Raw genomic sequence first — 27,933 nt, 5'->3', positions numbered from 1 at the left:
AACAAAAACATGAATATATAAATTTATGATGATTTTAGACTTTTATTCATAAAATACAGTCTAAGCAAACAGGTAAAATCCTTGTATGACCCACTGAAATGTGGAAATGTATCAATCTGTCATTAATGGAATACTAATTTTGTTTTCACTTAGAATAAAAATTAATCCTTCTATGTTAATATTGCTCTATTCATCTGAGTACTGTAGAAATTATTTATAAAAAAAATTTCATTATTGAAATTCATAAAATTTCTGAAATGAAATATTTTGTTATTCATCTATTCCATTTGTTAAATTAAATGATTATACAAATAAAATGTTATTTTGCCATAAGTAAGTAAAAAATTATAAAATTTTGCAATTTATTAAAATTATGTATAAATATACATTTTAACATTTTACTTTTTACAGTTAATTTACACATAACTATAAATAACTATGTTAATTCACAGTTGTCTCATAACAGAGTTCCTGCAATAGTCGAATATTCCCTCCATGCATCAAAACTCGTTTTAAAAAGTTACTATTTTCTGTAAAAAGCAGTTGGAATGAAATATGGTGTACATTTTTGTTCCTTGAAATCCTAAAATTAAATATATTTTATAATTAATACATGAAAAGTATACATTTATTTATAAATTATTTTTTTTTCAATTTTAGTGGAAAAAATGAATGAGTAAACTCTAAAATTAATAAACAACAATTTAGAAACTAAATCACTATGGCAGACTTTATATCATGTAAATTCATAAAAAACTGCATTCCAATTAAGACTATCAAATGGTAACCAAAGTTTGTCTTATAATAAAGTCTGTTTTCACCAGAGACAAAGTTCAGTTAGCAAAAGAAATTTTATTCAGTATGCTTTTTGGGATTTAAACATCTTGACAGAAGGTTTGATGGAATCAGGTTAACGGAATGGCTATATTACCTGATGAAGGCCACTTAAGGTCAAAAATGTTTATGATTTTATTAAAACCTTGTGCTTAAGAATGAATGGCTTATTTTTGCTGTATTGTCTACTGTTCCAGCTTTTGATATACAGGGTTTTTTTTAAACTGACAGTACTCAGACATCTGTAGAGCAATCTAACAGCCGGACTGTTGCCAAATTTGCGAGAGTGACTAAGGATGACGTGGGAAAGAGATTCCGTGAAGAAAAAAGTGGTACCCAAATTCACCGGTAGGGGTGGATTTGGCACTGTTGTAGTGAAACAGCTAAGAATTTGTTGAAAGTTCACAGACTGCACTTGTTGAAGGTCCACAGGGGACCGTTGCTGGTAGTAGCAGCGCCTGGGGAGTGGCACGACAATTGAAAATGATGCCTTCGACTGTATGGCAAGTTCTGCGAAAAGTTCTCAAGTTCTATCCATACAAGATAAGCCACCTGCAAGAATTAAAACCAAACGACCATGCTACATGGTTGACATTTGCTCTGACATTTTACCTAAATTCAGGTAAAAATGGCCCTCATCTCCCCAGAGAATTATCCATGGCCAAGCATCGTCCACCTCTATCCTGGCAAGAAATGTCAGAGCAAATGTCAACCGTGTAGCATGGTCGTTTGGTTTTAATTCTTGCAGGTGGCTTATCTTGTATGGGTAGAACTTGAGAACTTTTTGCAAAACTTGCCATACCATTGAAGGCGTCATTTCCAATTGTTGTGCCACTCCCCAGGCGCTGCTACTACCAGCAACGGTCCCCTGTGGACCTTCAACAAGTTCTTAGCTGTTTTGCTACAACAGTGCCAAATCCACCCCTACCGGCAAATTTGGGTACTACTTTTTTCTTCGCGGAATATGTTTCCCATGTCGTCCTTAGTCACTCTCCCAAATTTGGCAACAGTCAGGCTGTTAGATTGCTCTACAGATGTCTCTGAGTACCATCAGTTTAAAAAAAAACACCCTGAACTTTAAGCTCTCTATCTCATGTAATAGAAAGTAAAATTTTGATATTGTGTGATCATTTCATTACACAAATGAATTTTTCACACTATTCTAATTTGGAGAATGCCACTTTCATATTCATTCCAAGAAAACAACTCCACTAATGTAGCCATTAGGTAATTTACAATTGCATTTATTGAAACATCTTAAATTTGCAATAAAGAAGGTTCACATTTACATGAACTGCATTTTCCAGACATGAAAATTCACATCTGAAAATTTCTAGTTACAATGCTCTTATTAATTTATAATCAGTTTAACTATGTTCACTAAAATATAAGTCATTGAATAGAGCCCCTTGGAAAAGGTGTGACTACATTGATAACAATATTGTATTTTCATGACGACTCAGGATATCTTCTATATTGACGTTAAGACCATTTACAAAAAATATACAATGTTTTCGAGTCTTTTCTTTATCCATCAACACAACTATAGATGTAAAAGTTAAATTGGCTTGAAGAAAACCTTCATTAAAAAGATAAATAATAATAGATAAAAATTCACAAAGTTAAAAACGATATCAAACATCAGCCTTTTACTGGAGGATCTGACATTTTACATTTTCTCACCCACTATCAAGTCCTTAGCCTATTTATAACTGGTTCTAGCCCTCTAGTAGTAGTTTTGAGTTTTTCACTTCATTTGCATATGAGAAATGAAAAATTCAAAACTACCACTAGAGGGCTAGAACCACTTATAAATAGACTAAGGACTTGATATTGGATGAAAAAATGTATAATATAAAATGTCAGATCCTCCAATAAAAGGCTGATGTTTGATATTGTTTTTAACTTTGTGAAGTTTTATCTATTATTATTTGTCTTTTTAATGAAGGTTTTCTTCAAGCCAATTTAACTTTTACTTCTATGGTTAAAGAAAAGGCTCGAAAATATTGTATATTTTTGTAAATGGTCTTAACTTCAAAATAATATTGTAATTGAATTCAAGGTGAAATCATCAGTTTATTCATTAGATCAAGAATGTGCTGTTTCTAATTGTGAAAATTTGGGATTTCTCTTTGCTCATTTTGTTTGCTTCCATTCTGTTATGTGCATTTATTTGATAATGATTTCCATTTCCACCTATAAAATTATATTAAAAAAAAAAAAAAATTACCTAAATTTCCTGTGTCTTTTATCCCAAATTTAGTCATCATACTTATATTTTTGGGAATAACCTTTTTATCATTGTTTTCCTTGTTTAATTGTGTCCAATGAACTATATTTTATAGGGAATCCTTACTCCTTATAAAATATAGTTCATATAAGAGTAGGATGTCCCAAAATATCCAGTTGTATAAAAAAAAATCTGATTAATTTTTTTCAAATTATCAAGTTTAACAATATTTTGAAAATATTGATAAGCTGTAATTAATTCTTTAAAGTGTAGCATTTTCAGCCTTATATTTTTTAACATACCATATAAATAAAATAAATTTGTTTTTTTTTTTACTTACTGGTAATTATCAGATGCAATCACATAGTGCAGTATTATGTATAGTTCAGCAACAGAAAGTTTAATAAAACAAATTTAAATGATTAAACATGGAAGTACAGTCAAACCTGTTTTTATGCGCTCTTTTTATGTGCGATTTTTATTTGTGCGACTTGTTTTGTGCGATTTTTTTATTTGTGCGATTTTTTTTGTGCGGTATATGAAAATTTCAATCAAATTGGAACATAATTGACTCCTGTAAAATTTTTTAAAACTTTATTGGATGTTTTCTATGACATCAGCAGGTTTTTTCATTTTTTATTCAGTAAAATTTTTTTCTCATACGTTTTTATCCGGTCCCCTCTCATTTTAATAGCATAAAAACCATAAATATTATGTTATATTTGAACAGATGCAGTAAGTTAGCTCCCCTCCAGCTTTAGACTGCAGGTGTGAAATTTCAGGCCTTGTTAAATGAAATAACACTTCCTGCAGCTATATTTATCAAATAAAATCATTATTTAACGATTATTTTTAACTTTTTAATGTTAGATTCGTATTTAAGTGGAAATAATTAATTAATATAAAAATTAAAATTCTTAGATGATTTTTTTCCCCATTAGGTGTTGCAGAAAAAGGCCCAAGGAGTTAAAAAAGCAATTCCTAGTTATTTCGTACGGTTTCGAGTTATTTTTTACGTGAGACTTTTTTTATGCGGTCCCTATTCACCGCATAAAAAATATTTTTTTAATTGTGTTGCGAAAACTATTTTTTATAGCCACTCGTGAAGTTTCGCGATTTTATCACATAGTGCAGTATTATGTATAGTTCAGCAACAGAAAGTTTAATAAAACAAATTTAAATGATTAAACATGGAAGTATTGGGTAACATTTCAGGAATGAAGAATTCAAATGAAAAAATAAAATGACAGTGATAAATATTATGCACTATTACTCAATGATACTTTTAAAACTAGCAAAAAACTTTAATATTGATAAACATTTTTGGCTGTAAACCTATCCACAACCAGGTTAAAAGTATAGTGATGGCTTGGTTTAAAGCAAAACACTCACCAACATTAATTTTTTTTTCTGGTTCTAAAGATATCATTGATTAATAGTTTAAAAGAAAGAAAAACTAAAACTTTTAAATTTTCATTTGAATTCTGCATTCCTGAAAACACTTTAAATGATTAATAGCAAAAAGTAATACAGTAGTTAAAAATAAAATATAAATATGTATTGCTGCATTATGCATATTACTATGTATTACTTCAAATCATTTCTTACAAATCTGACAGTTTTACAGTATACACCATGTAAAAATTAGTCAACTTTACTGATAAGTCAACCATATTTCAGAATATGTTTTTTTCATTTATAAAATAGAAAATATGCCAAAATTCATTTATTCAATTTAAATTATGTTTCTGTGTGATTTTATTTTTTTCTACACCATTGTCATCTTTTCATATACTGTTGTGAAAATTTTTTATTCAAAAAATATTTCTTTAATGAATTAAACAAACATTAAAATAAATCTAGATAAAATTTAAAAACTTACTTATTGAAAACACTTTGTAGCTGATTATGATTGAATATTGAAGCATGAATATGAAATGACGATAAATTGGAAAGCTGCGAATAGGAAAAAAAGTATATAAATACTGTAAATAATCATATTTTATTTAAAATATTAGAATTAAATAAATAAATAATCATCATCATCCTTTATTGTCTAATGGGAATTTCTTCCCTATTACAAGGGGGTTACATTTACAATATTTATTTGCTTTTTTACTTTACAATACTCTTTGATTTTATTAATTTACACCTGTTTTTCTGCGGATACATTCCAAACATTTTAAATAAATAAATAATTAAATATACTATTATAAAGTATTTCCCCTAGAACAAGAGTAGAGTTGATGTGCTGGATCTCAAATGTACATCACCTTAGCTATGCAATGAAACTACAGTGGCAGTAAGCAATAAAACAGAAAAGTGAAATCTTCAAAAATTCAATCACATCATGTGACTGTTTTTTATAATCTCAAATTTCTTGAAAAAATTGTTGGAATTTTCAAATAGATTATAACATTAAAAATTCACAAATGGGACTATGTAACAGATGCAATTCCATTACCGTTTTTGGACAGAAGTTGAACCATCTGATTAATACAAATGAAATTCAGTGGCAAGAATATAACAGTTCTATGTATTGGAGTCAAAACAGAGTGAAGAACATTACAAGTATAATCAACAGGCACACAAAAAAAAAACTATTGAAGAAACAAAAATTTGATTATTCCTATTTCATCAATCCTGTATTTTCATATCTTAAGATGATATGAAAATAGAGAATTATAAAGTTTAACTTAAATAAAAACAAATTGCATTGAAAATGAAATTTTCATCATTGTCTGCCATTATATATTATGAAGTCAACATGGAATTGCCTGGAAGGATTAAGATTCTTATATGTTAAATATAATAAAAAAGGATCAGCTGTATTTATTAAGATAAATACATATATACTGCCAGGACTTTTTATCTATTATAAGACTATATTTTAATTCTTTACCAAGGTTTAAATAGAGATTAGTCATGCCTTAGCAAGAAACTAAACTACACGATTTATAGTAATTCCAAATTATATACACAGTATGTCCAGAAATAAAAGTTTGCTTAGGCTGAGTTCATAATGTAGCTGCCAGTTTTCAGAATATAAGTTCAAAACCAACAATTAAAATTTGTTTTAATTTTTAAAATACAAGGATGCTAAGGATGCTAAATCAGTTAAAGAATCAACTTTTTAATAGAGATGAAATGTTTTTTGAGACTTTACATCACAGCTTCAGATCTCAAACAAGTTTTTTAAATTAAACATACATTTGCATCAGCACTCTACAGTCATTTGAATTAAGACTATGAATTTGAAACGTTAAACTTTATGAACATAATTATTCAAACGAACGAACGAACAAAATTTTAAATATAGATATAAACATCAAAAAGAAGTAACATGAAAATATGCTAAATTAAATTATAGTTAAACAAGAACACAAAATACTTCAATGATGCAAAGTAATTTATTATTTAAAAATTAAAATAAATTTTTAAAATTTTTTAACAGTTCATTACATCCAGACATTGTCATTTTGAAATGTTTTCAACTTGACTTCAAAATATGAGAGAGCAGAGCATTTCTTTTAATCTCTATATCTTTATAATTTCAATTAAATTAAATTTGATTTTATATTTTATTTTTGACAGATTGAAGATTTGAATTCAAATATTTGATTAAGAAATAAATTTTCATCAGAATAAATAGAGATTTACTCAAAAAAAATTAAACAATGTTTTTAGAGAAGAAAAAAGAAATTGAGAAAACTTTTCCCACTTTATTTCCAAAAATTTTGTGTTAGCTTTTAAGAAAATATCTTTGATATGAGAATTTTTTGCATTTTAGATAAAATTCAATATAATTCATTACATTATCAATAAAATTACACAAACCTTGACTATAGATGCATATATCTTTCCAGCAACTAATGTCTGTTTGAAATCTGTTCTTAAGCAAACTCTTTCAATCTTTGTAGCTTCAGCCAGAGAGCTCCAAAATGTTTCAGAATTTAGATCAAAATGTCCATGACAAATTCTACAAACATAAAATAAAATTTTTAACAAATAAAATTTAAAATTTGTATATATATAACTAATAAAGGTATAACATTTCTTACACAAGATCAACTAATGAAACTGTATTTTTCAAAAAATGGCACAGAGACGATATGTAATTGCAAGTTCCTCGAGACCCTAATTCAACTAAGATTAACCTTTTTATATTTTTACAGTTCTTTGAAACTTCTTGTAAGAAGTATCCATGTCTGATAAAAGGAAGATTTCTTAACACTAATTTCTGTAATGCCATTAAATGAGGTATAACAGCCAAGTCTGTATCGGTGATATGCAAACCATTCATACTGCTAAAATATAAAAACATTTATTCAGAATTAAACATTTTATTTGAAAAATATAATAATAATAATAATACAATAAAAAGTAAAATTATATAATTTTCATTTTTTTAAAAATTATTATTAATTCTAAACTATTTTCATCACAAAATTAGTTGACCAATTTAATCTTCTAGTAAATATATTGATACAAAATTTATTAATGAAAAATAAATAACTGTAAAAAAACTATTAATACTATATTATTTCGTTTTTTTTTCTCAACATCTGTTGATGTGTTGATCTCAACTGCTAATATACAATTGAAAAATAGCAAAAAAAATATAATAATTTGATTGATTAATTTACTATACTTTAGGCTATATGAAACAGCCATAACTATGCCTACTCTGAGCAGATCTGATCTGCAGGGTTGATTAGCATGCATGCAAAATGAAAAACAATGCCTTAACATGTACTGCATATGACAAGGCATAGAATTTGCACTGGATTTGAACTTAGATCCTTGTTGGTGGTACATTAATATCTTATCATGTGCCATTAAGGAAGGAAAGGATAGTTTGTTGCCCTACAAGTGTATTACTGTCTTGACCAGAGCATTTCTCAGTTTGACTTATAAGTCCAAAGTTACTGGCCCCTGACTGCCTATGATTAAACTAGTCTCTGGAATTCTGCAGTGCCATTATGGCAGAACAGAATTCTTTCTTTCAAAGTTTTAAATATGAGACAAGTGGTCATTTGCAATTTTGATTAAGATTCTTATTACAAATGTAATTATTATAGTTATGATTTATCATCATCAATATTCATGATTTATTTGCATCAATACATGTTAAAATAGAGAATAAGAGAAAAATTCTAGAAATGAAAAAGTAGAAACAAGTGTGTGTGTGTTAACTAGAATCAATTTAGAATGATCATCTGTGTTCAAGATGCCATTGGTCTATCTTGGGCAATGTGTATTGCTCATTATTTGTGGTGTAAGATCTTTATAGCTAACAGTCAATTTCACTAATGCATTTTATAAATTGTCCTTGTTCTCTTTTTTCCACATTTACCTATTGATGGATCATAGAAGTCCATAATCTCAAAATAAGGTCCGAATGATTTATTATAATCAAATAGGTCCAAATGTTAATTTTAGTTCTAGCTGCTAAATATATATATTTTTAATAATAGAAATCTTTACTTACCAGCACTTAGTTTTTTGATTTAATAAATACTTTTGCACTTTTTAAAAAATTATTTCAGTTTCTTTCACTTCTACAAAAAACTGTATTTAAATATTAAAACTAGTGCAAAAATTAAACTTCCTTCCAAGGCCAAAAGTACTTGCTAAATTAAAAATAAGCGTTGATAAGGTTTTTATTATTTGGTATCATTATCCAGTTTATATTCTGTTTGAATATATTTTAATTCAAACAAGAAAGCTTTATATATCATTTCTGAACCTTTAATGTTAAAATTTTAATTTATCCTATTTGCCGGAGTATTGAAATATAAGACACAGCCATTTTTGGTAGCATTTTTAGAAAAAATATTGAGAAAGTTTCTCTTCTTTTGCATTGTGGCATTGTTCAATTGGAAAGGACAATAAGGAAAAGTTTCTGTTATGGTCTGTGGGAATTAGGAATGGGCACTCAGGAAGTATTCTGTGTGCATACTATTTTAAATAAAACCAGAAACATTAAAGGCCCCATTTTACTATACAGAACATAACTAATTAAAGAAGAAAATGGTAATGTAATAAATTTGAAATATAGATTACCTTATCTCACTCAAAATCAAGCATGAGGGTAAAAATAAAATTCGATCCAATCAAAATTCTAACTGAAATTTTAATCTATGGCTTGTAAGATGCATTTTTTTTCCTAAATATTTGTTACAAAACCAGAATGTATGTCTTATATGCTGGAAAATATGGTAATTAAACAATTTAATATTAAATTTATTTACTGAATTAAAATATAAACTTTTACAAGTTTCTTCATATTGGCAGACAAATACATCTTATTTGATATTTTCTTAGCATGTTTATTTGTAAGTTAATTTAAATTATTGAAATCATTTTAAGTTGATAGCATTTAATTCAAAGAGAATACAGAGTTCTTCTAAAAACAAAAAGTAAATATTTATTTTATACATTATCTGAATTACATGTCATTGTTATCTTAAAGAACAAAAAACTCAAAATAGAAATATGATAAAACATAAGCATGCAGTAGTAGCATTGAAACAAATTTGAATATTTAACCATTAGCATAAATAAAGATAAAAATTAACAACAAATAAGCAAAATAATAAAAGTAAATAAATATAAAGTTAGAAATACAAAATTATTTAAAAACAAGTCTTCAGGTCTTATAAAAGTAATATTGCTGGATTACAAAGTTTTTTTTTAGATTTGTTTGTTTGTTCAATTTAATTTATTTCTTATGTAACCATAACATTTATAACTCTGATTTTAAAACTCAAAACTATACTTTCAATCATTTACACATTAATTTGATAGTTTATGAATAAATAAAATTATAGAAAAATAGACATTTGATAATTTTACCCCGTGTGAAGTTATCAAATGTCTGTTTTTCTATAAATTATTTTACTATATACCTGTATATATTTATATTATATAAAATTGATCCAGTCAAATACAGGTATTCCTTGATTAATGCAGTTAATTAATCCCTCAATGCTACCATATCACATCAAATAGAGGTACTTTGGTACTTGACCAAACAATTGCCACCCATTAGAACAAATTTCTGTTAATAACAAATATCCTTATTTTAGTAAATGAAAATAGCAAATTTTCCAACACCTTATTTGTGGAGAAAAACATATCTATGTTAAAGTAAAGATGACAGTTAAAGCCGCATTAATTAAAATTTCTGTCGCATATAAAAAACGTATTGCCACAATTAATTTTGCATGTTAATCACATCCCACATTAAGTGAAAGTGCATAAGCAAGGGATATCTGTACATACTGACTATTTTACTATAAACATTAAACTACTTATTAACTTTTTAACCAACTGGAAGTTGATATTGAATCAATTTATATTTTTAAAATAAAAGTACTTTCTAAATTAGGCAGACTAAGACCATATGCTTAAGATATAATTACTAGTTTAAATAACTAGTTGAAAACAGAAACAAATACATCCAAGAATTCAGTCAATGTTTTTGAACATTTCTATTAAATAATTAATCCAAAAAATTCTTTACATCATCCTTTCTCTCACATATCCACATTTCCTGTGCATTCTTTTTTGTTAAGCATTCTCCAACATTATTTTAAAACCTCCTTTTAGAAAACATTGTAACAAATCTCAAATCTGGTACATTTAACTTGAAACAAAATTTCATTTAAAAAAATTTTTTTTGTAAGAGAAAAGGGTATTGTGATATTTTATAGGCAATAGCAATATAAATCCTATTATTATATTTAAAAAATTCAAGCTAAATGTCCTATTTGAAAAAAAAAAAAAAATTGTGTGTTGAAGCCAATGTAATTATCATAAATTTAATGGTAAAATACATACCAACATTTCTTGTGAAACCTTTTATCCATACAACCATTTATTTCTAAATCACAAATATCCACACAGTTCTGTACTAAAGGTAGAAGCAATGACTGCAAAATTTAAACAATTCATTAATCATTATTTGTTAAAATTATACTATATTGTTATGCTTTTAAAATGTTTCTGATTCAATAAATTAATTTCACAAGAGATCACTAATCTAATTTATAAAATATTTAATAATCTGAAAAGGCAATAAATTTTTAATGATTACACTTACTAAAAGAAATGTAATTACAGTAGAGCATCAATTATCCGACTCAATTGGGGACTGGAGTTGGTCAGATAACCGAAAAGTATGAAAAAATACATTATTGGTATAGTATATTACTATATCCCATGTAATTAGTATATTAGTATATCGCTATTAACTTACTTCATGTTGAATTTTCATCGATGTTAAGCCTAACAAAATTTTTTTTAAATAATAATCGTCGCTATCGTATTGTATTGTTAAAAATTATTTCTTTATTTTGCACAAAATAAATACAAAAATAGAGAAAAATAGAAAATTAAGCCTGGTTTAAATACTGTCCTCACTTTCATGGTCGAGCCATGTTGCCAACTAAAACACACAAAAATTTAACAAAAATAATATTAAAGTAGCCAAGACATAGCCAAATATTGTAGCACCACATCACTAACGGACATTTGAATTTGCCAACTAGAACGTGGTCGGTTAACCGATGTGACGGTTGATTGGAGGTCGGATAGTCGATGCTCTATGTATTCTAATATTTTATTGATGAATTATTGATTACAAATTATTCTAATCTTTGATCAATAATTTGATAAATGCTGATTTCAACTTTAATTATTATTATTATAGAAAAAGTCATTATAATAATTAAATTTATTATAAACTAACAAATTTCAGATCATTAAATATTTTAGTTGATTCTGATCAAATCTGACATTTAACGATTGAAATGAATAAATTAAGCATAATTGTCTCTTAATCAAGATCATATTAACCATAAATGGTGAATACTATTATAAATTATTCATAATGGCATTCATACATGTAATAGTATTGTTATTATAATTAACAATATATGATTTGACCCAAAAATATTTTACTTTAGAACACATTTGCATTCTGTATATCAGGGGTGGCCAACTTTTGTGTACATAAGATCTACTTTTTATCTTAAAAATGTGTCGCGATCAACTTGTTGTCATAGGCATAGTCTAAGTGGAGAGGGGGAGGTGTGTAATACATACTATGTTTATACACTGTATTTCAGTACGAGGTACACTCCCGCGAGCTATGGGTAGATAAGCAAAATATATTCAAAACTATTTTTATATTTTTTAAATCACTCATTAAGTTTTCGAGATATAAGGCTCATAAAAAAATAAATTTCCAGACCCAACTTTTGATATTTGCAACCACCAGTTCATTCCGTACAGGCAGTACCTAAAAAAATCTTTCAAGATAGATTTTTAGTAACTTACAATATAATTTAATTTTTTTTTATCAATTGCAATGTATAAGTTGTAGTACTATTTGTTCGTAAATATGAAAAAGTACAGCATGGCTGATAATTTGATTGAAGATTATCATGGAAGAATGATATAAGATTTTTAGATTTATTCTTTGTTAATCTATCGATCGCGGGAGTGCATGTCATACTGAAACACTCTGTATATCTACCTACGTAAAAAACAACATAATTATTTAACGGGCCAAAAAACTCACATCCAGGGGAATTAAAACAACATGAGTAATTATTAACAATATTTATTAATTCGAATTAGCTACAGATAAAGACAGATTTGGAATCTATTTTATTACCTTAATAATAATGGGAGAAATAGTAATAACATTGTTAATACATGTACTAAAGAAAAGAAGCTACCGTATGACAGTACCAAATATTCAAGCTAAATGGCTGTGTTTTTTTTATGAGTCGAGTCATAACTGCATGCATACTGTTGCGTTTGCTTGTTACGTTCAGGCGTTGCGTTCAGTTACAAGTGTAACACATAAAGTAAAGACATCACGAGCGGTCGACCAAAATTGGCTTCGCAATCGACCGGTCGATCACGATCGACTTGTTGGCCACCCCTGCTGTATATTATCCTAATGATTGAAAATGGGATTTATTTGAATTACAATTTAAATATAAAAAAAGTTAACTAGTCAATCTTGGAACAGTATTGTAATACTCAATTTACTGAGCTTTGAATAAAAACTAATTAGTCCAAACACAAGGCAAGCAAACGATCATAAAAACAATATTCTTTGAAAATCAATTCCCAGAATATAATTTTTACTTCCTTTCCATATTCAATAATTTTATTCTAAAACATTTTTCACAAAAATTAAATCTAATTTCATTAGAGAAAAAAGTATGTTAACAATACTTCTTATATTATTTCCAATATCCACAATAAATCAACTTTTTTTTTAATGATTAATTCAAATTTATTTTCTCATGCCTTCTAATAATAAAAATGAATATCACTTAAACTATGAATAAAATCTAAAATAATGTGAGTACTGTACATAAATCCTCAGACAATAAGAGAGTACGAAGAAAATTTTAAACAAGTAATCACTGCTTTGTTCTATGCTACTTATTTGCATTTTTGCATTACTTTGTACTAATTAGTCCTTATTAGAAACTAAACAAATTTAAAATTTGGAAATGTACATCTATGCATTTGATGGAAAAAAAAATGGTAGTAAAAATTACTAAAAACAGCTCATAGCATTGTTTCTTCAAATCACTAGCCTTACTTTTAATTAGTGTCATTTGCCTTGTAAAATTCTCTTATTAAAAAATTACAATGAGTAAAGCAATATAAAAATTAAATCTATGCTGTTTATTGCTTTAATTTATGCAAAATGATATTCATGACAATTTTTTACTTCCTATTCTACCAATATTAATATTTTTGTTACATTGCAGTTCATAATAACACAATTTGCACTCAGGAAAACATATGATAAAGTTAGTAAGCCTATCATCCCAAGGCAAAAAAAAAGGCTCTAGCTTGAAAAATATTTTAAATCAAGTTGTGCACTTGGTATCTTACCTCATTAACATTCTGTAATAATTATTGAACATTTTTCAGGAAATTTTCCATAAGAACCAAGAAAATAGAAATACAGTATAAATATTAGCAGATGGGGTTGAATACATAAATATTTTTCTCCCTAATGAGTCTCTTCCCATAAAAGTTAAATTTAAGAATGCTTTAGTGAATACTTATCAAGAACATTGTTTATCATCATCATACCTCCATTTCTATGTATTCATAATCATACAAATTTACTATAAGATGATTTCAAGTGCTGCTGTATACATAACGTTAATTTATAGTACAAGTTCTCTCTGCATTCACTAGTTTTATTGTCAGTATGCTTTTTTTTCCCCTTGTCAAACTATATGTATATATTATCTCTAATGCATAGGATGCAAATAAAATTATTCTAAGAGATTCAAACATAATTTTTGATCAAAAATTTCTTAATAAAAATGAAGACAAATTTCAGTCAAAATTTTAAATGTCACTTACCTGACTATCTATACTGACTACCCTGCGTTTCTTTGTAAATAAAGTATCGTCATTTTCAACATTTTCATTAGGAGCTGCACGTTGTGATAAAATAGCACAAGATTGCATAGAGAGTGATTTCAATGCTAAATATGTCAAAATAAAAGTCATTATTTACAGTAAAACCTATTCAAATTATATTTTAAAACTACTATGAATGTAAATTTAACTCTTTCAGATTTAACAAAGACATTTCTAGTATAGAAAATAGGCAAAAATAAATATTTATATCTAGGAAAAGTAAAATAAGAAAAATATAGTTATTGGTAAATAAACTGTCAATAACGAACAAAGCATTCATTGTTGAAAGTAATTTTTACCTAAATTTATTCATAATCAATATTGTATTCAGATCAAATAAATTGAGTTGTGATACAATATTGTATCACAACTCAATTTATTTTCTTTGCTCTGCTTCAGGAGAATAGTATCACCTGATTTCAAATCAACATTCCTTTACCCTATACCATTTATCATAGTATTCCTTTCCTCTCATCTTTTTCTCACTTCACTGTCCCCAATAGCACTACCAAATTTGGGTAGTTTTGTTCTAATCTTATGGTTGAACAATAATTCCACTGAACTTATACTTATCTGAGAATGTGGCATTGAACGATACATTAACAAATAATCATACAATTCTTCCCTCCAGTTATGGTTTCCTGCCTGTGTGATTTTTAATCTTTTCAGTAAACTACAATTTTGTCTTTCCATATCACCATTTGCTTGAAGCTACAGTAGAGCTGAATGCCTAATTGTGATACCTTGTTGCTCTGCCCATCTCTAGTTCCACACAAATAAATCGTGGGCCATTATCAGCAGTGATTACTCAAGGAAAACAATGTCTAGCAAATATTTTAGTAAAGTGTCTCAACATTGTATCTGTTTTCATGCTGTAGATAATTGTCACTTCACAGAATCTATTATAATAATCAATAATTACCAGCAGATAGTCATTTGTTAGAAGGGGATCTAATAGAGCCACCACAAATGTATCCCATGGCCTATCGGTATTACATTCCTGAACAAAGGCATTGAGTTTATTGTTTTTTGGATCAGCTGACAGCTGGGATGTGATTTAACATGCCATGCTTTTCTGCATCTTTGTTGATTCTTTTCCACCAAACTTGACTCTGTAGTCTACTTTTCATGGCTACTATGCCTCATGCACAATATCTAACACCCTACTCTGTAATGCTAGTGGGAACAAAATGCATGTACCCCAAAGAATAGCATTTCCCCAGAGACAAAGTTTATCCTTCAGAATTTTAAACCAGGAGTTACCCAATGGATCTCCAATGGATAGAGGTTTGCCATGCAAAACTGACCAATGAGATCATTGGTCAGTTTGTATTGCATGATGAACCTCTATCAGCATTGGATCTTTTCCCAAATCATGGTCAATTTCTTTTAGCGGCATAGCTCTGGAAAGACACTATAGCTACCCAATAAGCATGATTTATAGCTTCCTCATTGAAATCTTGATCCTTTGCCTCTGCAGCTCTGACTAATCACAATAATGAATCAGCTATATTGGTGATGCTTTATTCAAATGTTATCTGATGTGATGTTATCTGATGTGAGGTTGTAAGAGGAGTTTTGATTTAATTTTGGCATGAACAGATATTTAAGAGGTTTATGATCTGTCACCAAGTCGAAATGTATTCCATATAACCATTGGTGGAAATGTTCACAAGAGAAAACTAATGCTAGTGCTTCCTTCACTATTTGAGAATATCACTTTTTGCATCTTGAAAGGCTTTTACTAGTGTAGGCTCAATGGAATGGCAAGTTATCACTAGTGTACTAGTGATAACTTGCCATCCCATTGAGTTTTTCTGCATTAGCATAGCACCTAATGCTTTTGGTCCTGCATCTGCAATTATTTGCATTAGAGCATACCTAGTTTTTCCAATTTCCCCATTAGTCGCTTTATTTCACAAAAGGCTCTTTCTTGGTCTTCTGTCCATTTGAATTGTTCTGAAATACACGAGCTTACAGAGTGATTCACTTATCTGAGTTAACTTTGGAATAAATGATGCACAGAAATTTACCAAACCTAAAAATTCCCTAATTTATCTGGTGTCTCTGGTCTCCTAAAATTTTTATATTGCTTCAATTTTTTTATTCAAGTGGACAGTAACATAAATTCAATTTCTTTTTCTGCAATCTTACACTTTCCCTCATTTACAGTTAGTCCTTTGTCTTCCAATGTCTTACAGACTTTCGCTAACCATCTATCATGTTCTTCAATTGTCCTACCAAGTCTTATGATATCATTCAAGAAATTCTCTGTCCTTCACAATCTTGTATAATGAAGGAACAAAGGCACAAGACATGTGGCATCATACAATAGAGACACATTTCTCAACAATGGATTACAATGGGATATTTTCCGAAATATTATAGCTAAGACTTAAAACTAACTTACAAACTATAAAAAAGGGTGGAAGGAAAGGATAATACAGATATTTAAGTGTATAGAGAGGAAAGAATAAGGGTACCCAGGATATCGTGTTTCTTTGATGCCTTCCAGTGGGGAAAACTGTGTTCCAGTCGGTTGCTATCTATTTCTTCAATTCTGATCAATAATCCAGAACAATTAAGAGATATGTTGTTTCTGGATCTTAGTACACTGAGTTCTTTCTTCAATCGTACAGACAATTCATTGTATTTTCATTCCGCTTAACGAACAATTCGGATCCCTTCACCTGCAGTCTGCTCGCTCTGAACTCCTTGCCAAGAATGACCATTATCTGCTCCCCCAACATGCCTCGAGGTGCTTGTTCTTTATTGTCTTCTCATTTAGTTCTCAGAACAGTGTTGCCCCCACCCGATAAGGAAGTGAAGAATTGAAAGATTGGGAAACAGGGAAATAAAGAATAATAAAGATCGAAGAATTAATATTAGGCTTACGATTAACACGTATATACAAAATTTATGGTGTACTGTCACAGTGGATAAAGAAAGAAATATCTATAAAAGAAAATTTAAAGAATATCTGGTAATAATTAATACTAAAAACAAATTAAATTTAAATGATGGTATGCAAATTTTCATAGGTTGGTATGACATTATTAACAGTTCTTTTTTTATTTATAACAGAAGAGATTTACTATACTAAATGCATTTTGAATTGTATTTTTCCACAGTTCCAACTCAATAGTTAAAGTAGAAACACTGAGAACAAGTGATACAATATAAGCACTCTCTTTACCATACAAGAATACCGAGATACAATTTAGCCACGCATTGTCAACCAGCTTAAAAAAATCAGTGATTTTATTTTTTAAAGTACCCTTCCTTTTTGAACGTTTTTAGAATTACATATATATTTTAACCAATCTCCTGTAATATATGAGTAACTATTGGAATATTATTTATCATTCTTCAAAAGTTTGTATATAATGAAAACTTTTATATTTTCTGTAAATTATACTGTCATTAATTATTAATATGTTTTTAATCTGTAATAAATTTTTAAATGCATCTACATAGAATTATTACTCAATAGTTTGATTTTTAAAAAAATCCATTTTTAAACATGGAAACACAGTAACATAGTATTATTCACAATCGAAGTAAACTTTGAAGATATATATAATTACAATAATTTTAAAAAATTTATATACAAACATTTGAAATTAAAGAATGTTTGGAAGCTCATGAAACAATACTTGACTTTTAAAATAAATCAATGTCCCTACATTTTCCCTGGATTTTTGTTAGTGCTTGCTGCATGTGTTAGAGCCGTGCCAACAGATGAGGCAGAGAGGCAATTGCCGCTAGTGCCAAATTGGAAGGGATACTAGAAAAGTATCATAATGTTTATAGAAACTGGGGCTGTTCTTAGATCTGCCCAAGTTGCCAAAATCATTCAGAATGGTCCTGGCTTACTGCATTAATTCTATTCTTTAAAAAAATATTGCTTGCATTATTCTGTAAGAAGAAAAAATTAAAGTGAAAAATGTTTAACTTACCTTTTAAACAACTAAAATAATCTAAAGCTCTTTCATTGACCCCAAAATGAGTATGAAGAAAGTCTAACTTTACAATATTTCGAGAAGAAAGAAAGAAATTTTTAAATCGTTGATGCATCTATAATAAAAAAATTGTTATTTATACTAATTTTAATTAAATACAGACAGTCCTTGACTTTCAGGTGTAATGTGTTCATAAAATTGTGTCCAAAAGAATTGCACATAAAGGGTGTTCCATTTCCGGAGAACTAAAAAAGAAAATTATAAAAGCTCATTAATTATATAGAAAAGAAAGCCTGAGTTAACAGTGATAGTTACAAAACAAAAATTATTTAAGACATTAAAACAACAGATTATTTGTGAAAATTAATTTTTACTATTTATTTTAATGTTACTGAAATCAAAACTGGCAAAAAATACCACTGCATGATAAATCAGAAATTTTGTCACCCCAAAATGTATGCAAGTTTGGGATACAAAAAGCAATTTGCAAATATAAATGTATTATGGAAGTTTTCCAAAAGCCAAGGACTGCATGCATATGTAATGTAAAATTTATTGACAAATATATAATACAATTAACTTACTTCAGGTAATATACAAAAACAAAGATTCTTTATGGTCAAATGTCGAATATTTGTTTTATTTTCAGGAAATATATTTTCTAAATCAGAAAATGACATAGTTGCATTACATATTGAAAGAGAACTAAGTTGCTCCTTTGATTTTATATGGAAGTTATTGAATTCACTTTTATAAGGAAAGTAAACATTACTTTTGGCTAAATTACTTAATATATCTTGAATTTGCTCGGATGAAACAACTAAAAAAAAATTACATTATTTTGTTATTTTAATAGAAAATTTAGCTAATAAGCTAACTTGAAAAGTTTTAAAGATAATTATATTTAAATAAATTATTATACTAAAAACTTTAGCAAATTTACTTTAACAAATAAATATACAGTGTGTTCAAAGTCACTCTGTAGTGGATATCACAGTTTTTAACCAAGGTACCATGCTCGAGTAAACATTGCATTAAACTACCTGTAGCAACTGTGAAATAGTTGAGTAGACACGATGCTATCTGGTGTACAAGTATTGGTTTACAATTATTCCTGAAACCAATCAACAAGCCAAAAGAAGCAACCACAACCTACAATACTCACTACAGAGGGACTTTTTGAACATATCATAGAACTGGAGAGGAAAAAGTTAAACTGAAGTAAATTAAAAACTTCAATACAAAATTAAATATTTTAAAATGAAATGTATAAAATTTGGATATATTTCTGTTAATCCAGGGATTTTGAAATGGTGTGTTATTTTTAATAATTGTCAATTTTTTGGTTCAAAAGATTAATAAATAGGCTCTACGATTTAATTTACTTGAAATGTCCTAGTCCTTTAAACATTGTTTTTCTAAAATATAGTACATTGATAAGTCCTTGAATTATCAATGGCCACATTGAGAGAATGAAAGGAAAACTGTTGAAGAGAGTATGCACGTGAAAGTGAATGGAAAGTATGGTAGAAGGCAAAGAGAGTCTTGGTTGGAACAAGTGGATGAATATCTGAAAGAATGTAAGATGTTGAGTTGGAAAAATAATGTGAAGAAGTGTGCTAGAAGAGGCAGGAATGTGTCTGAAACAAAAAATCTGATTATCTGGACAGGAAGGTGTGGAAAGTTGCCAAATGAATGATTTCCTAGAACTGTAGTCTCCTCTTGCCTGCTCCCTTTTTTTGGATTGTGAGTGAGAAGATATGTATGTAAATTTTAAGTCAATTTAAAAATACCAGTAATTACAGAATGAATGTGTAAAATTAACAAAAACATTAATAAATTTCTGTATTTAAATTCTTATTTTTTTTTAGTGTCTTCCAAAAAAATGCTACCATTTTAAATTATTGTAATTATGCTAATATCTGAGAATACTGTAATGTAAATTGGAAAACATTGGAAAACTGTCCAAGTTCCACATTTGTCAGTGTGTGCACCTCATGTCATATGGCATACATCCAACCAGAGCCGTAACTAGGATTTTGGACGCCTATGGCCAAGAATAAAAATGGCGCCTTTTTAATTTTTGATATTAAAAAAAATGTTATTCTAAAAAAAATTATCTAATGACATTTAATATATTTTTCAACTATATATACGGTAAATAATTTAAAAAATATCTTTATAAATAACCTTTTTTTGACTATCATGAATTTCACGTTGTTACACAGGCAAATGACTCCAACATATATACTGCTGCTTATCAACAATGTTATGAACTTAATAATATCACTTTTCAATGTCAAAATTAAATAAATATTTAACCCTTTATTGGTATGTTATTGGTATGTTACTGGTAACAAAACAAAAATAATAATTACTTAGTAATAAACATAAAAAATAAAAGTTCATAATTAGCATATCAGATTGATGAACGTTCACAATATTAACTATCTTTTGAATAACAATCACAAAATAAACTTAAACAAAATGAACTTTTCTCGCCTTCAGATTTGCAAATTCATCTATAACGTCCTCAAAATTAGTTTCTTTAAAAATATCATTTTCTATATATAATAAATTTAAACTACAGTACTCAATCTGTTTGGGACATTGTAGAACGTAAATAGTTCTTAATGATTTTTAATTTGCCGAAACTTCTCTCACCTTAAGCAACAGTCACGGGCAGAGTAAGTATTAACCTTAATGCAATACTGATGTCGGGATAAGACTTAGAGATTCCACTTAACCATTTCCTCTAATATTTGTAAATGGTGTAAAGATATCAAGTTTTTAAATATTATTTTTGCTTGACTTTGAAAGCATCCAATTGCACTATATAAAATGCAACAGTCAGCTGCAGCTTTTTAAAATCTACTGATGGCATGGTAACCAAATTTTTTCCATTTAAAAAATCAAAAACCTATGATATTGAACGCATATTTTTAAATCGATCACCTAGTTGGGATATAATATTGTCAACAACTTCATAAAACAAATGTTTTAATTTATCCTGACTTGAAAGTATAGTTCCTTCTTCTGTTTCTCCAGGTAACAGTTTTCTTTTGCGTTTTTGCTTCATCTTGGGTATTCAATCAATTCCCAACTCTTCACATTTTTGCTTGCATTCTAACATGATAATATCATACCGATTATTTCTAAAATGATGAAAAAAAAGATACTAATCCATTTAATAATTCAGAAGAGCGAAAAATGTCTTGTGATTTATTCTGTAATTGGTTATTTACAACATTTATTTTGGCTAAAATATTTTTGCACATAATTAACATAAAACAAAATTGTATGATTCAATATGTCCAATAATATTCTAGCTGTAGCGACACCATCTCCAAATGAAGAATATTCCAATATTTCTTTAAGGACTTCTATAGCTTCGTTAATTTGATATTTTAAATGACTTATGGCTGTTGTATAGAACTCCCCATGGAATTTCGGAACTTTGAGTATATATCTGAACTCAGGAAACCGAGACAAGTTCAACGATATCCTACTTTTGGACCGACACGAAAAATAAGAAAGTTGTCATATTTACGATTTCTTGCCTTTAACAATGCATTCTACGAGGGTACCGTTGAACTCGTCTCGGCTCTATGAGTTCAGATATATACTAAAAGTCTCAAAATTCCATGGGGAGTAATCTATACAACTTTTATTTACTGAACGTGATTTAAAGCACCATCTCATGTCGTTATGTCTTTTAAGTGTTGTCTTTAGTAATGTTGTAATTTTTTCCCATCTTCGGGTAGAAGAAGCAAAAAATTAAACAATTTCTGGATTATTCCAAAAAAATGAAACCATCTCCACGGTCATGCTTACTGCGTGCACTCCAATTAAATTAAGTGAATGCATGGCACAAGGAACAAATTTGGCAAGATCGTTTAATCGTGCTATATGCGCTTGCATGCCATTATATCAATATATTCTGGCCATGTTTGCTCTGTTATCGTATCCTTGTCCTCTTATGTTTTTAAAATCTAAACCATCATTTTTTAACTTATCCAAAACTTCAATTGAGAGTCCTTGTCCCGTTTTACATTTTGATAGTACAAAATCAACAAATCTTTCTTCGATAGTTACCATTTCATTTTCAATTTTGACATATCTGATAATCTGGCATACTTGTTCTTTTTCAGATATATCAGGAGTACTATCAATTATTATGTTAAAATATTTTGCTGTCTTTATATTATTCGTAATTTTGTTTCGATGCTAGTAAAGAAATAAATTCGTTTTGGATTTTTGGACTTAAATACGATACTTGGCCTTTTGGTCTTAGTCATTAATAGTGCAATGCATATGCAATGTAAACACCGAACCTATCGTAACAATATAGATAAATACGTGGGGTCATATTTACTGCAAAGAGGTTCTCGGAAGTAAACTATTGTTGATAAAATATCATATTCATATATTTCAATTTGTTATAATTGTTAACAAATTGAAATATCTGCTTTTCCTCTTTCCTTTTATTAACAATTTTATTGTTAATAAAAGAAGACCAAAGTTGCGTTGGAAAGAAGACTTGAACCACAGGGGACTGAAGAGAGAAGCCCTTGATAGGGAAAAATGGAAGAAACACATTAGAGAAGGAAACGCCAACCCCATATAAACATGGAAAAAGACAAGGATAAAGAAAGAAAGAATTTATATATTTCAATAACGATAGAAATGGCGGTTTATTTTTGAAATATATGTTCGTAGAAATTATAGATCATAAATACTATATAAATATAAAAGTTTTTTTGTGTTATTAATTTCGAATACGTATTATTCTGAAATCTTCTCGTTGGCGCCTTTATTAAATAGGCGCCTATGGCGGGGGCTACATTGGCCATACCCTAGTTACGGCTCTGCATCCAACCAATATTCAAATTCTTCCTACACTTGCTACAGCATATCCATTGTCACTCCTCCAATAGTAGCCACTATTCTATGGTTCCTACAGATTACTCATGTTGTACAGTGATGAGTGATTCTGACTTTGCAAACTGTAAAACACAAATGACCTCTGTTGCAGAGTCAAATGCATTTTAATTTATGGCACTTCCTAGAAACAGCAAATGACAAGATGTTCAAATGCAGTGGGAGACGAAACTTAGACATTGACTCTATCAACTCGTATACATCTCATTGTTCTCAGATAATAAATAACATAATTACAGTAATTTAAAATAATAGTATTCATTTTGGAAGATTCTGTAAATCAGTATCTATCACGAATATTTATAGCAACAAATAATCACAAATTAATGACATTTAGTCATTACAAAAAAATCTGATAGAAAAGATGATAAAGATGTTTTCTCTGCTCCTTGACAAGATTCAGACTGGGCCAGAACCTTAAATTTACATAAGTAATTTTACTCGGATATGTCGAGTTGTGACATCACGAGTTCGGCCAGATCCATATTGAACACACACTGTTAGTGTCCTCGGGATGCATTAATCATAAAACACATCCTTTATAATGAAGATATGTTCTTCTAAAGATAACTTTTTGAAAATTTTTCAGAGTTTATTGTGCTATACATTCCATATGGGAATGTAACTTAATTTTATTCATATAAAGATATATTTTTAATGATTATACAACATATAAAGATATGTTGTATAATCATTAAAAAGAAATTTTAAATATTTTGGGTAATGAATTTTGTACCTTAAAGTAAAAAATGATAAATATAAAAATTAAAAAAAAAGGTATAATAGTAATGGAAACAAGATTCTGTCATATACCCAAATTATCAACTATATCTGGTGTCAGATAAAGTTTCTTCCAGTCAACGTTCGAATGTTCCAACATGAAACCTGATAAAAATGTCAATGTATTATTGCTGAGAGATGCACGAACATCTTTGCACATATATTCTTCTTGCACCGAAAAGCTATGAAGTTTTGTCAATTTTTGGTACACAGGTCTGGGCACAGGATTTATCGAAAAATAAAATTCATTCGTAGTTGCAAACGGATGAAGACGAAGACATTCTAAATTGACCGTGTACTTTAAAAACAAACTCAGTAAGTAATTCGACAGTTCCGATTCGTGAAAATACACACTCAACCTGCGAAGTTTCGACAGATCCAATTTTCCTTCGTCTACATATTTCACCAGCAGGGCACTATTTTCCCTGAAATTCAAGCAGACATCTACGAGGGACCAAGAGAGTTCTTCAAGATGTGGCAGACGAGACAAGATCCGAATCAGAGACACCAGGCTTACTCTGCTACAGCTGAAGGAAAGGCACTTTAAAGATTTGCATTTTATTATACAGGACTCCCAAAACTTATCAGTCACACAAGTGTAACAGTCCTCAAAGTCAAGAGACAGTATACTTTTTGAGCGTTTACTCAAAAAGAATTCTTTCAGTTCTTCTCTGCTCATCAGTCTAGATTCTTTAAAGTTAACATTCCTGAAAAGACAAACAAATTATAAATATGGCTGCATTACATATTTAGAATAGAGTTGCCAACTTTTAGAATAACAAATTATGAATGCAGTTTTTTTACTCTGTCCTGAGAGCACTAAAGAGAGCCATTTTTTTTTTCTCTTCTTACAAAATTATACATCCAACCAACATGAAAAATATACCAATTTGAAAAAATGATGAGCGAAAAAAAACATTGAAAACGTTCGTTTTCATCACAATCTCACAGTACACATTAGCCGGCATTGCTGAATCCAACATACTTTCTAATTCTTCTGATACACTGGGATGATAAATCATCCCAGTGTATCAGAAGAATTAGAAAGTATATTGAACGTTCGTTTTTTTTCAATTAAAAATCACCTCTTTTTACAAACAAACTTGGGACACTCTTTTCCTTCTCTTGGTGACGACGACAAGAGAGCTGGATGATTAAGGTATCAGTTTACCACTGTGGGAAAGCTGGGATCAAGTCTCAGCAACCAATCTTAGGAATTTTTCATGGTCTGTCCCAGATACAGATGCAAATACAGTTCTGATGAGGCAGTTGAGACTATCAGAGTTATAGACAATGTCCATAGAAATAAAACAAACATCAAAAGAACTAATGGTCTATGTGCAATCCTCCACAAGATATAGCCCCAGATCAGGATGCTCGTTACATACTCGCCGGGCTTAACGGAGTACACAGCACAACTCCAATCACACTTTTAGAAGTATTCAATGTAACGGCATTTCTCGTGTTTCAAGAGCTTTTAGCCATTTCTAGTAAAATGAAAAATGGTAAATTTTTAGCATTATTTTGAAGAACAATCTGGGATTTGTTTCAATTTTAAATTTTACTCCATTTTTGAGGGTCCAAAATTCCAGATAGACCAATTTTAGGAGGGAGCTGCATCAAACAAAGGGTCACACAGACTATCAGTTCCTTTGATGTTCTTTACTCTTACATAGTCTATGGCTCAAATAAGGTTCCGACCAGTGGTGATATTCAGCGGGTTCGCACAGGTTCGGCCGAACCCTTTGTTAAAATTTTCAGTTTTCCGAACCTTGTTAAACACACGGAACATTTCTCAATGGTTTTTGTTTTTTTTTTTTAAATATATTAAAATATACGTATTATACTCTGTAATACTACTAAACTAGAGCCTTATACCCCGTTCGAACCGAGCATTTCAATCTAGATTGTGATCAAGGTTGGGGACTATGTCTTAGTGCGATCTCTCTCAACCGTTTCAATCTCGACCGAAACGAGGTTTAATCGCGATTGATTCAAGAGAATTCTTAAAACTAGATCCAGTCATAAGAGAGATCACACAATCCCACGCGCGCTAGATAATATAAGATGGCTGTGGAACACGTGTCGGGCCCCACCAGTGGGCGAGTGGTCTCCGTTGCCGCTCATAGCGGTGGTGACCGGACCCTAAACACTGGGAAGTTCGGTCGTGGGTTCGCGCCACGACTCGGACAGGCTGGCTGCTAGGAGTTTTCCGGGTTTTCTCCTAGCCAATAACGACTGAATAGGAGGCCAGTTTCCCATAAAAGTCCTCCCAGAAGGCACGGTTTCCCTCGCGTACGTTTAGGCCGTGAAATAAACGGCTGGCTCTTCGGTCGCATAGCGATCAAAACATTACTGTTCGGAGGAAAAAGCGCTCAAGGCTAGAACCTCCATATGAACATCGACAAAGACACGTGTCGGGTTATGGACAGCGAAATAAAAAGAATATTGTATTACGAGAGACGATGACATCTGTCTACTATGAGTAGTGCCATTCGGGGTAAAAAATTTCTCTGCCGACAAAGAAAAAAAAAAAAAAGGTCGACAGCACTAATATACTATTGTTACCCGGTCTTCGCCCAGGGCCCCTTACGTTGCAAATATGCCACTGATTATTAGATATATCGCAAGAAAAGGTATTGTATTTATTTCTAGCCAAAACTTCCATTTTCGTTTGTCGGTGATTGTCATGGAAAAATTTTCTGCTAGCGAACCCTTTGTTAACTATTTTGAATATCACCACTGGTTCCGACCACTCATTTGTACAGATACATTCGGTTCTGGCCATGGCCCCCATGTGGGTCTTGCCAAACCCAAAAGAAGGGATTTGGCAAGCCCACATAAATTTAATTGTAGGATTAAAACAAGTCCTTTTAGTGCACACAGGGAGGAGAGGGGGGATAATGCAACCTAGGAATGAAAATTTTAATCACAATTAGGTGTGTGAACCTCTCACAAGGATAAAACGAACGACCTAAACAAAAACGCAAAACACTTCATTCATTTTCCAGAATATTATTTAAAAATAACCAAAATTTCTAACAGTCAGCAACTCTAATTTACATATTAAATGTCAACATCGTTTCTAGTTACCAAATTACTTCTCTTGCACAAGACAACGTCTCTAATCGTCTATTTAATTTAGAAATAGCTAACAGGTCAGCGGGAGGTAGATAATAAAGTATTTTTGCTAATATTTCGTTAGGAAGATCTAATAACTCCACAGCCATGTCAGCCGGTCAGTAATCCCACACAAGGTATATTGAGATAGAGATGAATCCCACACGTCGTCTATCTAAACAGCTGCTCTAACGTTGCCAACTCGTTAAATAATAGAACATATATATATTTAATTTTAGCAACTAAACCTAAAAACATATTTATATTAATACTTGAATTTAAAATTTTATTTGGTTTATAATTTATAAATAAATTTTAGAAATGAACTGTTATGAAATTTTAAATATTTTCCCAAATTTCCCGAAAGTATAAAATTCACGTGGCTGAGTAAGATGTGCTCGACGGCCGAATTTTTATCCATTTCGGCACGGAATTTTGATAAATTTTTTTTCAATTTCGAAAAATTTCGGCGGCGTCCGAGATTGAAATTCGGTTAATTGCAATACAATCGAAATTTTAAGCAAAAAAATTAGGAGAAAGTATTACAATTTTCGGTTAAGTTTGCCAAATTTAATTCACGAGCCTCCACAC

At 29.7% G+C, this 27,933-nt stretch overlaps 2 protein-coding genes across 4 annotated transcripts in view; one reads left to right on the top strand and one right to left on the bottom strand.

Annotated features, from left to right (window-relative positions):
- Pym (partner of Y14 and mago) overlaps window positions 1-27,933 on the top strand; it is a 64,373-nt gene that overhangs the window by 16,557 nt on the left and 19,883 nt on the right. The window lies entirely within an intron of this gene.
- On the bottom strand, window positions 346-27,479 carry LOC136974081 (F-box/LRR-repeat protein 18-like). The gene is made up of 10 exons (XM_067268861.1): window positions 27,316-27,479; window positions 24,256-24,929; window positions 19,086-19,321; window positions 18,499-18,616; window positions 14,480-14,604; window positions 10,910-11,001; window positions 7,126-7,371; window positions 6,902-7,043; window positions 4,947-5,020; window positions 346-583 (listed from the first exon to the last, which is right to left on the bottom strand). Exons 1-10 carry the CDS (start codon window positions 27,450-27,452, stop codon window positions 442-444), a joined length of 1,986 nt encoding a protein of 661 aa, XP_067124962.1. The 5' UTR covers window positions 27,453-27,479; the 3' UTR covers window positions 346-441.

Source organism: Centruroides vittatus, unplaced genomic scaffold (genome assembly GCF_030686945.1).
Source record: "Centruroides vittatus isolate TY-2023 unplaced genomic scaffold, ASM3068694v2 contig_341, whole genome shotgun sequence".
NCBI lineage: Eukaryota > Metazoa > Arthropoda > Arachnida > Scorpiones > Buthidae > Centruroides > Centruroides vittatus.
Note: the sequence above shows the minus strand (reverse complement) of the source record. Positions and strands in the feature narration are given on the sequence as shown.